This window comes from Mustelus asterias, chromosome 5, assembly GCF_964213995.1.
Source record: "Mustelus asterias chromosome 5, sMusAst1.hap1.1, whole genome shotgun sequence".
Taxonomy (NCBI): domain Eukaryota; kingdom Metazoa; phylum Chordata; class Chondrichthyes; order Carcharhiniformes; family Triakidae; genus Mustelus; species Mustelus asterias.
Genome location: NC_135805.1, coordinates 3549150 through 3564890, shown reverse-complemented (window position 1 = coordinate 3564890; position 15741 = coordinate 3549150). Strand labels below are relative to the sequence as shown.

Here is a 15741-nt window from a genome sequence, read left to right as displayed (position 1 = left end):
GCAAACCAGCCTCCCGTCCACTGTTTCCATCTACACTTCCCGCTGCCTTGGGAAAGCAGGCAGCATAATCAAAGATCCCATGCACCCGGACATTCTCTCTTGCACTTTCTTCCGTCGGGAAAATGATACAAAAGTCTGAAAACATGTACCAACCGACTTAAGAACATCTTCTTCCCTGCTATCATCAGTCTTTTGAACGGTCCTATCACACATTAAACTGACTATTCTCTTCACCCTATTGGTAACCACAACACTATATTCTGCACCCTATCCTTTCCTTCTCCCCTATGTACTCTATAAACGGTATGTTTTGTCTGTAACAGCTCACAAGAATACTTTAATAAATCAATTCAATTGAATTCAATCACAGTTGCATCTGATAAGAATTTCAGAGAAGCAAAAAAAGGCCATATGGCACTCAAGCCTGTCTTCATTCATCAAGACCACGGCTGATTATCTACCTCAACTCCACTTTCTTATCATATCTTAGTTTCGTTAATGTTAAATCCTAGACTCACTTGGGAAACATCCACTTGTCCTTTTCAGGAGCTAAAATAGTAATTGGGAGCAGAAATCACATAGAAACGTAGAAACGAGAAAAAGGAGCAGGTCATTTGGCTTTCAAGCCTGCTCGAATTCAATATCCTGATCCCCCTTTCCCCCCATATCACTTATCCCTTTAACCCCAAGAGTTATATCTAACTTCTTCTTGACATTTTGGCCTCAACTACTTTCTGCGGTAGTGAATTCCACATATTCACCACTCTCTGGGTGAAGGCATTTCTCCTCACCTTAGTACTAAAAGGTACTTATACTCAAACTCTGACCCCTAGTTCTGGACTCCCCCACCATTGGGAACATTCTTTCTGAATCTACCCTGCCTAACCCTATTAGTATTTTATAAGTTTCTATGAGATCCAATCTCACTCCTCTAAACTCCAGGAAATATAATCCTCACTGACTTAGTTTCTCCTCATGTGACAGACCTGCCTTTCCAGGAATCAGTCTGGTAAACCTTCGCTGCACTCCCTCTATAGTAAGGACATCTTTCCTCAGAGAAGGACACCAAAACTGCACACAATAGTCCAGATGTGGCCTCACCAACGCCCTGTACAACTGCAGTAAAACATCCCTATCCCTATACTCAAATCCTCTCGCTATGAAAGCCAACATACTATTTGCCTTTTTTATTGCCTACTGTACTTGCGCGCTAACTTTCAGTGACTGATGCACAAGGTCTTGCTGAATATCCATCTCTCTCAATTTACACTCATTCAAGTAATAATCTGTCTTCCTATTATTGGGGAATTTCACAGTAACTTCATTCTGACTAATAAATGATAAAATTTATCGCTACCGAAGTGGATAACCTCACATTATACTGCATCTGCCATGCATTTTCCCACACACTCAGCCTCTCCAAATCATGCTGAAGCATCTCTGCATCCTCCTCACAGCTCATCCTCCCACCCAACTTTGTATCATCTTCAAATTTGGTGATAATACATTCAGTTCTCTCTTCCAAATTATTAATATATAATGTGAACAGTTGGGGTCCTAACACAGATTCCTGCGGAACCCCACTAGTCACTGACTGCCAATCAGAAAAAGACCCATCTATGCCAACTCTTTGCTTCCTATCTGCTAACCACTTTTCTATCCATCTCAAGGCATGACCTGCAATCCCTTGTGCTTTAACTTTATATAGTAGTCTGTTTTCAAGTTTGCTGATGACACCACTATAGTGGGTCGGACCTCAAACAATGACGAGACAGAGTACAGGAATGAGATAGAGAATCTGGTGAACTGGTGCGGCAACAATAATCTCTCCCTCAATGTCATCAAAATGAAGGAGATTGTCATCGACTTCAGAAAGTGTAAAGGAGAACATGCCCCTGTCTACATCAATGGGGACGAAGTAGAAAGGGTCGAGAGCTTCAAGTTTTTAGGTATCCAGAGCACAAACAAACTGTCCTGGTCCCCCCATGCCGACACTATAGTTAAGAAAGCCCACCAACGCCTCTACTTTCTCAGAAGACTAAGGAAATTTGGCATGTCAGCTACGACTCTCACCAACTTTTTCAGATGCACCATAGAAAGCATTCTTTCTGGTTGTATCACAGCTTGGTATGGCTCCTGCTGTGCCCAAGACTGCAAGGAACTACAAAAGGTCGTGAATGTAGCCCAATCCATCACACAAACCATCCACTGACTCTGTCTACACTTCCCGCTGCCTCGGCAAAGCAGCCAGCATAATTAAGGACCCCACACACTCTGGACATCCTCTCTTCCACCTTCTTCCTTCGGAAAAAGATACACAAGTCTGAGGTCATGTATCAACCAACTCAAGAACAGCATCTTCCTTGCTGCTGTCAGACTTTTGAATGGGCTTACTTTGCATGAAGGTGATCTTCCTCTACACCCTAACTATGACTGTAACTATGACTAGAGGGCACAGCCTCAAAATAAAGGGGGGTCAGTTTAGGACAGAGTTGAGGAGGAACTTCTTCTCTCAGAGGGTGGTGAATCTCTGGAATTCTCTGCCCATTGAAGTGGTGGAGGTTACCTCGTTGAATATGTTTAAATCACGGATAGATGGATTCCTGATCGGTAAGGGAATTAGGGGTTATAGGGATCAGGCGGGTAAGTGGAACTGATCCACTTCAGATCAGCCATGATCTTATTGAATGGCGGGGCAGGCTCGAGGGGCTAGATGGCCTACTCCTGCTCCTATTTCTTATGTTCTTATGTAACACTACATTCTGCACTCTCTCATTTCCTTCTCTATGAACGGTATGTTTTGTCTGTATAGCACGCAAGAAACAATACTTTTCACTGATTGTTAATACATGTGACAATAATAAATCAAATCAAAATCAAATCAGAGTTATGTGAGACCTTGTCAAAAGCCTTCCGAAAGTCTAAATAAACCACATCTACTAGTTCTCCTCAGTCAACTCGACTAGTTACATCCTCAAAGTATTCCAATGGATTCGTCAAGCATGATTTCCTTTTGTAAATCCATGCTGACTTTGTCTGATTATACCACTACCTTCCAAATGCTGAGTTAGGAAAGCCTTGATGAGGGACTCTAGCAACTTCCCAACATCGACGTTAGGCTCATTAGTCTATAGTTCCCTGTTTTCTCTCTTCCTCCCTTTTTCAATAGCGGACTTACATTAGCTGCTCTTCAATCTGTAGGAACCAGTCCAGAGTCCACAGAATTTTGTAAAATAACCACCAATAGATCTACTATTTCCAGGGTCACTTCCTTCTGTACTCTGGGGTGAAGATTATCTGGACCTGGAGATTTATCCACCTTCAATCCCATCAGTTTCCCCAAAACCATTTTTCTACTAATGCTGAATTCCTTCAGCTCCTCACTAAAACTTGTTTCTCTCAGAACTTCTGGTACATTTTTCATGTTTTCCTTTGTGAAAACTGAAGTAAAGTAGAAATTTAATTCCTAAGCCATTTCTTTGTTCCCCGTTATGAATGATCCTGTTTCTGACTGTAAGGGGCCTAATTTGTTTTTGTCAATCTTTCTCTCTTTAGATAGCTATAGAAATTTTTACAGTCAGTTTTTATGTTCCCTGCTAGCTTTTCATACTCTATTTTTCCCTTCTTAATCAATCCCTTGGTCCTCCTTTATTAAATTTTAAAGTGCTCCCATCTAGATAATTTGTATGCTTCTCCCTTGAATCAGATACGATCTCTAATTTCCCTTTGTAAACCATGGTTTGGCCACATTTCTTTTATCTCTCTTGTGCCAAATAGGAATAAACATCTTCTGGAGTTCAACTAATCATTCTTTAAATGCCTGCCATTGCCTGTCTACTGTCTTTCCTTTCAAAAATGTTTTCCAGTCCATTATGGCTAATTCATGACTCCTACAATCATAGTTACCTTTATTGAGATTCAAATTATGCCTAATTTTCCATAAGTTTATTTATGAGTATGGTGCTAAACCTGGTAGACTCTATTATTTATTTAATCAGGGAAAGCTTAATAGATCCAGATTTAGAATTCTACAACTACATAATATAGGATACATTAGCTATCCCTCATAACTGAATTCATCCTGTAGTAATAGTTCTTCTGTTGAGCACACTACTGAAAATACTTATAATAACCTAATTGTAAAGTGACAATAGTTGATTTCATTGTACTTACTGTAAGAAATGTCTGATATCTGGTCCCATGTTCTTCTGATGCACATTTTTGTCTAACAGCTTCATGGTTGATAACTTGCACAAGAATAACTAGAATTGATTTGCGTCCTTTTATATTTCTCAACATGAATGCCTGGCTTATGACATAGACTGAATTCATAGCCCACAACTCAGCAGAGTACAATGATCAAATGTCTTAATGGAGTTTCTTCCAGTCAAATAGCTATTTCACAGCTCACCATCTCATAATAGCCCGTGGGATCGCTAACTGAACCAACTGCTAAACCTATCAATAAATGCCATTACGTCATATGTAAAATCAGCCCCAGTTGAAACAACACAAATTAATCTGAAGGGTCGTTGCAAGAGAGTCGTGATGGTTCCATGTGCTGGGAAAAGCATGTGTTTCCTTTATGCGTTCCCTTCGAGACCCAAGTAAATTGAGCGTATTCTGAAAGAACATAGGACAAAGAACAAAGAACAATACAGCACAGGAACAGGCCCTTCGGCCCTCCAAGCCCGTGCCGCTCCCTGGTCCAAACTAGACCATTCTTTTGTATCCCTCCATTCCCACTCCGTTCATATGGCTATCTAGATAAGTCTTAAACGTTCCCAGTGTGTCCGCCTCCACCACCTTGCCTGGCAGCGCATTCCAGGCCCCCACCACCCTCTGTGTAAAATATGTCCTTATGATATCTGTGTTAAACTTCCCCCCCTTCACCTTGAACCTATGACCCCTCGTGAATGTCACCACCGACCTGGGGAAAAGCTTCCCACCGTTCACCCTATCTATGCCTTTCATAATTTTATACACCTCTATTAAGTCTCCCCTCATCCTCCGTCTTTCCAGTGAGAACAACCCCAGTTTACCCAATCTCTCCTCATAACTAAGCCCCTCCATACCAGGTAACATCCTGGTAAACCTCCTCTGTACTCTCTCCAAAGCCTCCACGTCCTTCTGGTAGTGTGGCGACCAGAACTGGACGCAGTATTCCAAATGCGGCCGAACCAACGTTCTATACATCTACAACATCAGACCCCAACTTTTATACTCTATGCCCCGTCCTATAAAGGCAAGCAAGCCATATGCCTTCTTCACCACCTTCTCCACCTGTGACGTCACCTTCAAGGATCTGTGGACTTGCACACCCAGGTCCCTCTGCGTATCTACACCCTTTATGGTTCTGCCATTTATCGTATAGCTCCTCCCTACATTAGTTCTACCAAAATGCATCACTTCGCATTTATCAGGATTGAACTCCATCTGCCATTTCTTTGCCCAAATTTCCAGCCTATCTATATCCTTCTGTAGCTTCTGACAATGCTCCTCACTTTCTGCAAGTCCTGCCAATTTTGTGTCGTCCGCAAACTTACTGATCACCCCAGTTACACCTTCTTCCAGATCATTTATATAAATCACAAACAGCAGAGGTCCCAATACAGAGCCCTGCGGAACACCACTAGTCACAGGCATCCAGCCGGAAAGAGGCTGAATTGGTTTCCTGATTCTGACATCACAGCAGGGGGGAATTGTGGCATGGCGGTCACATTACTGGACTAGTAATGCAGAGGCCTAAATTAATGCTCAGCAGCTGGTGGAATTTAAATTCATTTTCATATATCTGGCATGCTTGACAAACACCATCGATCACTGTAAAAATCCATCTGGTTCATTAACGCCTCTTGGGAAGGAAATCTTTTACCCGACATGTGGGTTCAGCCCCACAGCAAGGGGATGAAGTAGAAATGGTCAAGAGCGTCAGGGTTTTAGGTGTCCAGATCACCAACAACTTGTCCTGGGGGCGGCACGATGGCATAGTGGTTAGCACTTCTGCCTCACAGCACCAGAGACTCGGGTTCGATTCCCGGCTTGGGTTGCTGTCTGTGCGGAGTCTGCACGTTCTCCCTGTGTCTGCGTGGGTTTCCTCCGGGTGCTCCAGTTTCCTCCCACAGGCTGAAAGACGTGCTGATTGGTGCATTGACCCGAATAGACGCCAGAGTGTGGCGACCAGGGGAATTTCACAGTAACTTCATTGCAGTGTTAATGTAAGCCTTACATGTGACTATTAAGTAAACTTTAATTTTAACTGGTCCCTCCATGCTGACACTATAGGTAAGAAAGCCCACCAATGCCTTTACATTCTCAGAAGACTAAGGAAATTTGGCATGTCAGCTACGACTCTCACCAACTTTTACAGATGCACCATCGAAAGCATTCTTTCTGGTTGTTATCACAGCTTGGTATGGCCCCTGCTCTGCCCAAGACCACAAGAAACAAAAGGTTGTGAATGTAGCCCAATCCATCATGGAAACCAGCCTCCCATCCATTGACTCTGTCTATGTTTCCCGCTGCCTCGGCAAAGCAGCCAGCATAATTAAGGACCCCACGCACCCCGCACATTCTCTCTTCCACCTTCTTCCATCGGGAAAAAGATACAAAAGTCTGAGTTCACGTACTAACTGACTCAAGAACAGCTTCTTCCCTGCTGCCATCAGACTTTTGAATGGATCTACCTCGCATTAAGTTGATCTTTCTCCACACCCTAGCCATGATTGTAACACTACATTCTGCACTTTCTTGTTTCTTTCTCTATGAACGGTATGCTTTGTCTGTATAGCATGAAAGAAACAATACTTTTCACTATGTACTAATACATGTGACAATAATAAATCAAATCAAAATCTTAAGAGCTATGGGTGTACATAACTTAACATAGAAACATAGAAAACTACAGCACAAAACAGGCCCTTCGGCCCCACAAGTTGTGCCGAACATATCCCTACCTTTTAGGCCTACCTATAACCCTCCATCCTATTAAGTCCCATGTACTCATCCAGGAGTCTCTTAAAAGACCCTATTGAGTTTGCCTCCACCACCACTGACAGCAGCCGATTCCACTCGCCCACCACCCTCTGTGTGAAAAACTTCCCCTAACATCTCCCCTGTACCTACCCCCCAGCACCGTAAACCTGTGTCCTCTCGTAGCAGCCATTTCCACCCTGGGAAAAAGCCTCCGAGAGTCCACCCGATCTATGCCTCTCAACATCTTATATACCTCTATTAGGTCTCATCTCATCCTACGTCTCTCCAAGGAGAAAAGACCAAGCTCCCTCAGCCTATCCTCATAAGGCATGCCACTCAATCCAGGCAACATTCTTGTAAATCGCCTCTGCACCCTTTCAATCTTTTCCACATCCCTCCTGTAATGAGGCGACCAGAACTGAGCACAGTACTCCAAGTGGGGTCTGACGAAGGTCTTATATAGCTGTATCATTATCCCCGGACTCCTAAACTCAATCCTTCGATTGATAAAGGCCAGCACACCATACGCCTTCTTAACCACCTCCTCCACCTGCGGGGCCGATTTTAGAGTCCTATGGACCCGGACCCCAAGGTCCTTCTGATCCTCTACAGTACTAAGAGTCTTTCCCTTTATATTGTACTCCTTCATCCCATTTGACCTACCAAAATGGACCACGACGCATTTATCTGGGTTGAAGTCCATCTGCCACTTGTCCGCCCAGTCTTGCATCCTATCTATGTCCCTCTGTAACTTCTGACATCCCTCCAGACTATCCACAACCCCACCAACCTTTGTGTCGTCAGCAAACGTACCAACCCATCCCTCCGCTTCCTCATCCAGGTCATTTATGAAAATGACAAACAGGGTCCCAGAACAGATCCCTGGGGCACACCACTGGTGACCGACCTCCATTTAGAAAAAGACCCATCTATACCCACTCTCTGCCTCCTTTGGGCAAGTCAGTTCTGGATCCACCGGGCAGCAGCCCCTTGGATCCCATGCCCTCTCACTTTTTCTAGAAGCCTTGCGTGGGGGACCTTATCGAACGCCTTGCTAAAATCCATATAAACCACATCTACCGCTTTCCCTTCGTCAATGTGTTTAGTCACATTTTCGAAGAACTCCACCAGGCTCGTAAGGCACGATCTGCCCTTGACAAAGCCATGCTGAGTATTCTTGAGCATACTGAACCTCTCTAAATGCTCATAAATCTTGTCCCTCAGGATCTTCTCCATCAGCTTACCAACCACTGAGGTTAGACTCACCGGTCGGTAATTTCCTGGACTACCCTTATTCCCCTTCTTGAAAATAGGAACCACATCCGCAATCCTCCAATCCTCCGGCATCTCTCCCATCTCCATCGACGACGCAAAGATCATTGCCAGAGGCTCTGCAATCTCTTCCCTCGTCTCCCACAGTAACCTGGGGTATAACTTATTAAGTTCATCTTTCTCTACACCCTAGCTATGACTGTAACACTACATTCTGCACTCTCTCTTTTCTTTCTCTATGAACGGTATGCTTTGTCTGTATAGCATACAACAAACAATACTTTTCACTGTATGCTAATACATGTGACAATAATAAATCAAATCAAAATATAATTGATTGACTCTTAATTATACTCTGAAATGGTCCAGCTAGCCGCTCAGTTCTAAGGGCAAATAGGGATGGGCAAACATGAAAGCATCACATGAAAGCAAAATAAAAATTCCAAGAAATACCCATTTAACCTGAGGTTGCTATAGTGATGAACAGTAAAAAGCAAAGGGTAAATAGAAAATGTAATTAAAATTGAAAATAAATATTCAGCGGCATTGGATTTTGGCCTGTGTTTCTGTATTGGAAGGTCAGAACACACTTCGAATTTGGGTGAGAAGAAGCAAGGTTCTTTGATTGAACAGTTTACTAGTTGGCAGTTTTCAAACTTGTCTTGTCTTGAATCAGGTCCCTGAGAATAGACTGAGAGACAGTGTTACTGTGGTGCTAAACAGTCGGAAAGGACAGTGAGCTGAAGATAGCAAGAGCAAGGGATTATGGATTGGACAATATTCTCTGCTGCTGTTTCAGCATTGCCTGAGCACACGAGACTGGTTTAAGTTTCAGAGAAGGGAGTCTCCAGGGAATTCTGTGCTATCAGGACTGCTGTAACCTATTTCAGAGAAGGTTTGTTGACGTGCACCTTGTCATAGAGTCATGGAGATATACAGCACGAAAACAGGCCCTTCGGCCCAATTCATCCATGCCAACCAGGTTTCCTAAATTGAACTAGTCCCATTTGCCTGCGTTTGGCCCATATACCTCTAACCCTTTCCTATCCATGTACCTGTCCAAATGTCTTTTAATATTGTAATTGTACCCGCCTCTACCACCTCATTCCATATCTTAGAAATCTTAGAAATCCTACAGCACAGAAAGAGGCCATTCGGCCCATTGAGTCTGCACCGACCACAATCCCACCCAGGCCCTACCCCCATATCCCTACATATTTACCCAATAATCCCTCTAATCTATGCATCCCAGGACACTAAGGGGCAATTTTAGCATGGCCAATCAACCTAACCCGCACATCTTTAGACGCACCCTCTTTGTAAAATGTTGCTCTTCAGGTCCCTTTTAAATCTTTCCCATCTCCATGCCCTCGAGTTTTGGACTACTCTACTCTGGGGATAAGGCCTTAGCTATTCACCTTATCAATGCTCCATGTCAGTGGCAACCATGTCCAGGGCTTTGCATGGAATACAGCTGCCTGTGAACCACAGAATTGTTACAGTGCAGAAGGAGACCATTCAACCCACTGTGTCTGCACTGGCTCTCCAAATGCCCAACAATGCTCTCTCACTCTTTTGCCATAACCCTGCACATCACAGAATCTTTAGAGGGCAGAAGGGAGCAATCCAGACTCCAACCCCTGGTGAAAACATTTTTCCTCACATCACTTTTCCTCTTGCAAATTATTTTGAATCAGTGCCCTCTAGTTCTGGATGCTCTCTTGAATGGGAACGATTTCTCACTATTTACCCTGTCCATACTCCTCAGGATCGTGAATATTTCCATCGAGTCAATCCTCAGCCTTCTTTTATCCAAGGAAAACAGTTCCAACCTGTCCAAGCTATCCTCATAACTACAGCTTTTTATCCCTGGAATCACTCTTGTGAATCTTCTCTGTACTCTGTTCCGAGTGGCTTCACGTCCTTTCTCAAGAATAGCAGCTAGAACTGGATGAAGTACGCCAGATGAGGCCCAACTAGTGTCTTATTAAAGTTCAACATGACCTCCTTTTGATTTGATTTGATTTATTATTGTCACATGTATTAACATACAGTGAAAAGTATTGTTTCTTGCGTGCTATACAGACAAAACATACCGTTCATAGAGAAGGAAAGGAGAGAGTGCAGAATGTAGTGTTACAGTCATAGCTAGGGTGTAGAGAAAGATCAACTTAATGCAAGGTAAGTCCATTCCAAAATTCTGACAGCAGCAGGGAAGAAGCTGTTCTCGAGTCGGTTGGTACGTGAACTCAGACTTTTGTCTGAGAGAGAATGTCCGGGGTGCGTAGGGTCCTTAATTATGCTGGCTGCTTTGCCGAGGCAGCGGGAAGTGTAGACAGAGTCAGTGGATGGGAGGCTGGTTTGCGTGATGGATTGGGCTACATTCACGACCTTTTGTAGATCCTTGCGGTCTTGGGCAGAGCAGGAGCCATACCAAGCTATGATATAACCAGAAAGAATGCTTTCTATGGTGCATCTGTAAAAATTGGTGAGAGTTGTAGCTGACATGCCAAATTTCCTTAGTCTTCTGAGAAAGTAGAGGCGTTGGTGGGCTTTCTTAACTATAGTGTCGGCATGGAGAGACCAGGATAGGTTGTTGGTGATCTGGACACCTATAAACATGAAGCCCTCGACCCTTCCTACTTCATCAGATCAGCCATGATCTTGTTGAATGGCGGGGCAGGCTCGAAGGGCCAGATGGCCTACTCCTGCTCCTATTTCTTATGTTCTTATCCCCATTGATGTAGATAGTGACATGCTCTCCTTTACGCTTCCTGAAGTCGATGACAATCTCCTTCGTTTTGTTGACATTGAAGGAGAGATTATTGTTGCCGCACCAGTTCACCATATCCTTCATTTTGAACTCAATACCCTTTTAAACCCTATGATACTATGGGGGATTTTTCCTGCCCTGCCCACCACGGGAATCGCAGTGGACGAGGGGGGGAGCAGACCATGCAAATGACCGTTGACCTCAGGTGGGATTTTCTGCTTTTGGGGCGTGCGCAGCTGGAAATTCCCACCCCATATGTTTTATTAACTCCTCTCTCAACATGCCCTGCATCTTCAATGATTTATTTACATATAGAACAATGACCTCTGTGTTAGAATGGGTTAGCAGACCTTCAAATTAAGTCCTAATTTGATGTCAATTATTCAATAGCAGTCTCTGATATATAAAGGGGCCAGAGGTGGCACTGTTTGGTGTTGGGGAATTGTGTGTGGAGTTGGATCAAAGAAATAAAGGTTGTCACTGTCTTTTTACTTTACACTGTCTCTTCCTATTCTTCCTGTTAAAATGAATCAGCTCACATTTTTCTGCATTGAACTTCATCTGCCACTTGTCTGCCCAATCCACCAACATGTCTATATCCTTTTAATGTACAAAACTATCCTCATCACAGTTTATAACCTTTCCAATCTTTATTTCAGCCACAAATTTGGAAATCACTTCCTGAACACCACAGTCTAGGTCATTTATATCAGGAAGAAAAAAGGTCCCATACTGACCGTCGTTACAAACTTTCCCCGAAGAACCATTTATCTCTACTCTCTGTTTTCTGTCACTCAGCCAATTTCTTATAGAACAAAGAACAGTACAGCACAGGAACAGGCGCTTTGGCCCCCCAAGCCTGCGCCAATCACGCTGTCCTATCTGGACCTACCACCTGTATTCCTGCCTGTTCATGTACCTATGCAGATAAGTCTTAAATGTGGCTAACATATCTGCCTCAACCACCTCACTTGGCAGTGCATTTCAGGCCCCCACCATCCTCTGTGTAAAAAAACTTCCCCCGCACATCTCTGCTGAACCTTTCCCCCCTTACCTTGAACTTGCGACCCCTTGGGATTGTCATTTCTGCCCTGGGAAAAAGCTTCCAAATGTTCACCCTATCTATACCCCTCATAATTTTATAAACTTCTATCAGGTTGCCCCTCAGCCGCCGTCTTTCCAGGGAGAACAATGCCAGTTTATTCAATCTCTCCTTATAGCTAATACCCTCCATACCAGGCAACATCCATGGTAAACCTTTTCTGTACTCCCTCCAAAACCACCACGTTTTCTGGTAGTGTGATGACCAGAATTGAACACAGTAGTCCAAATGCGGCCGAACCAACATTTTATCAACCATTCTCTGCGTAAAGAACCTACCTCTGATATCCTTCCTATATCTCCCACCATGAACCCTATAGTTATGCCCCCTTGTAATAGCTCCATCCACCCGAGGAAATAGTCTTTGAACGTTCACTCTATCTATCCCCTTCATCATTTTATAAACATCTATTAAGTCTCCCCTCAGCCCCCTCCGCTCCAGAGAGAACAGCCCTAGCTCCCTCAACCTTTCCTCATAAGACCTACCCTCCAAACCAGGCAGCATCCTGGTAAATCTCCTCTGCACTCTTTCCAGCGCTTCCACATCCTTCTTATAGTGAGGTGACCAGAACTGCACACAATATTCCAAATGTGGTCTCACCAAGGTCATGTACAGTTGCAGCATAACCCCACGGCTCTTAAACTGCAACCCCCTGTTAATAAAAGCTAACTATAGGCCTTCTTCACAGCTCTATCCACTTGAGTGGCAACCTTCAGAGATCTGTGGATATGGACCCCAAGATCTAACAACATGATTTGTCAACTTTTATACTCAATACCTTGTCCGATGAAGGCGAGCATGCCATATGCTTTCTTCACCACCTTTCCCACCTGTGCTGCCACTTTTAAGGATCTGTGGACCTGCACGCCCAGATCTCTCGATGTGTCTATGCTCCTGATGGTTCTGCCATTTATTTAATAGCTCCCACCTGAATTGGATCTACCAAAATGCATCACCTCACATTTGTCCGGATTAAATTCCATCTGCCATTTCTCTGCCCAATTTTCCAGCCTATCTATATACTGCTGTATTTTCTGAAGTTAATGATCTACATCACTATCTGCAACTCCGCCAATCTTAGTATCATCCGCAAACTTGCTAATCAGACCAATTATAGAAACATAGAAGATAGGAGCAGGAAGAGGCTATTTGGCCCTCGAGCCTGCTCCGCTATTCATTACGATCATGGCTGATCATCCAACTCAATAGCCTAATCCTGCTTTTTCCCCATACCCTTTGATCCCATTCGCCCCAAGTGCTATATCCAGCCGCCTCTTGAATATATTCAATGTTTTGGCATCAACTACTTCCTGTGGTAATGAATTCCACAGGCTCACCACTCTTTGGGTGAAGAAATGTCTCCTCACCTCCATCTTAATTGGTCTACCCTGAATCCTTAGATTATGACCCCTGGTTCTGGACTCCCCCACCATCAGGAATATCCTCCCTGCATCTACCCTATCTAGTCCTGTTAGAATTTTATAAGTCTCTATGTTATGTTTTCTTCCAAATCATTTACATATATTACAAACAACAGAGGTCCCAGCACTGATCCTTGTGGAACGCCACACGCCATTGAGAGAAACATCCTTCCACCATTACCCTCTGTCTTCTATGGCCAAGTAAGAAGTTTAACAACACCAGGTTAAAGTCCAACAGGTTTATTTGGTAACAATGGTAGTCAAAGAAGAAGGGGATTGGGGCTCCGAAAGCTTGTGTGGCTTTTGCTACCAAATAAACCTGTTGGACTTTAACCTGGTGTTGTTAAACTCCTTACTGTGTTCACCCCAGTCCAACGCCGGCATCTCCACATCATGACTACCATCGACACCGCAAACTGCCGGCTCCAAGTGGAGGAAGAAGGGGCTTGGGGCTCCAAAAGCTTGTGTGGCTTTTGCTACCAAATAAACCTGTTGGACTTTAACCTGGTGTTGTTAAACTTCTTACTGTGTTTACCCCAGTCCAACGCCGGCATCTCCACTTCTATGGCCAAGCCAGTTGTGAATCCATCTCGCTAGGTCACCCTTGATCCCGTGTGATTTAACTTTTGTACCAACCTACCATGAGGGACCTTGTCAAATGCTTATCAAGTGCCCACTTTCCCTTTCATTCCATGAGCTAGAATTTTGCTCACATTTCTGTTTCAAATGCCTTATGAAAATCCATGTACACCATATAAATAGCATTGCTCTTACCAACCTTCTCTCTTACCTCCATAAAAAACTTCAACAAGTTAGTTGAACAAGCTTTTCCCTTAATGAATTCATGCTAGCTTTCCTAGCATGAATTCCCGAACTATAGTTTTCAGATGTTTCCCTACCACTGCCAGATTTTTGCCTGTGTCACCCTCATGAGCCCACCACTACACTGTATGGGCGGCACGGTGGCATAGTGGTTAGCACTGCTGCCTCACAGCGCCATGGACTTGGGTTCAATTCCCAGCTTGGGTCACTGTCTGTGTGAAGTTTGCACGTTCTCCCCGTGTCTGCGTGAGTTTCCTCCAGGTGCTTCGGTTTCCTCCCACAGTCTGAAAGACATACTGGTTAGGTGCATTGACCCGAACAGGCACCAGAGTGTGGCGACTAGGGGAATTTCACAGTAACTTCACTGTTAATGTAAGCCTTACTTGTGACTAATAAATAAACTTTCTAACTTTATCCTTGCAAACCTTTTTTGAACAAGGGTATAATATTAACATTGAGAGACATTCACAGTGACAGAGAAGCCTTGGCACCATTCACAGCAATAGAGGAGCAATGTGGCCATTAGCAATGAGAGACCCGTGTCACCCTCATGAGCTCACCACTGCACTGTATGAATCCCAGGGAGAGAGGTCCTGTGTGAAGGAGAAAGGAGGACAGTTGGCGCATGTGTGCTGGTATGTGCTGGTAGGGGAGATTTGATAGAGGTGTATAAGATTTTGATGGGTATAGATAGAGTGAATGCAAGCAGGCTTTTTCCACTGAGGCTAGGGGAGAAAAAAACCAGAGGACATGGGTTAAGGGTGAAAGGAGAAAAGTTTAAAGGGAATATTAGGGGGTGCTTCTTCACGCAGAGAGTGGTGGGAGTGTGGAATGAGCTGCCGGATAAAGTGGTAAATGCGGGGTCACTTTTAACATTTAAGAAAAACTTGGACGGGTTCATGGATGAGAGGGGTGTGGAGGGATATGGTCCAACTGCAGGTCAGTGGGACTAGGCAAAAAATGGTTCGGCACAGACAAGAAGGGCCAAAAGGCCCTTCAACTGTTGTCTCCTCAATTACAAATCTTAAGTTCAGGCGTGTGGATTCCGAGGAAAAGGGGGGGAAAATAGCTCATTGTTCCATTGGAGCAACTCTATCTGCTAGTGGTATTGGCAAGGTATCGAGAGGGGATGGGTGTGAAGGCAGTGCAATGTTCCTCTTGCACTATGTTTGAGGTGAGGGACGCCGTCAGTGTCCCTGCTGATTACACCTGTGGGAAGTGCATCCATCTGCAGCTCCTCCAAAACCGTGTTAGGGAACTGGAGCTGGAGTTGGATGAACTTAGGATCATTAGGGAGGCAGAGGTGGCCATAGACAGAAGCTTCATGGATATAGTTACTCCAGGAAGGGAAAATAGATGGGTGACGGTGAGAGGGG

General features: G+C 44.2%; 1 protein-coding gene across 12 annotated transcripts in view; it reads right to left on the bottom strand.

Annotated features, from left to right (window-relative positions):
* Positions 1-15741, bottom strand: part of enah (ENAH actin regulator) — a 570439-nt gene that overhangs the window by 143226 nt on the left and 411472 nt on the right. Inside the window, exon 1 of one of the 12 annotated variants that reach the window (XM_078212121.1) lies at positions 4174-4250. The exons of the other annotated variants lie outside the window; for them this stretch is intronic. Within the exon in view, the coding sequence (XP_078068247.1) occupies positions 4174-4238 (65 nt within the window). The 5' untranslated portion in view covers positions 4239-4250. Of the gene's footprint in view, positions 1-4173; positions 4251-15741 lie in introns of those variants that run through there. 12 annotated transcript variants of the gene reach the window in all.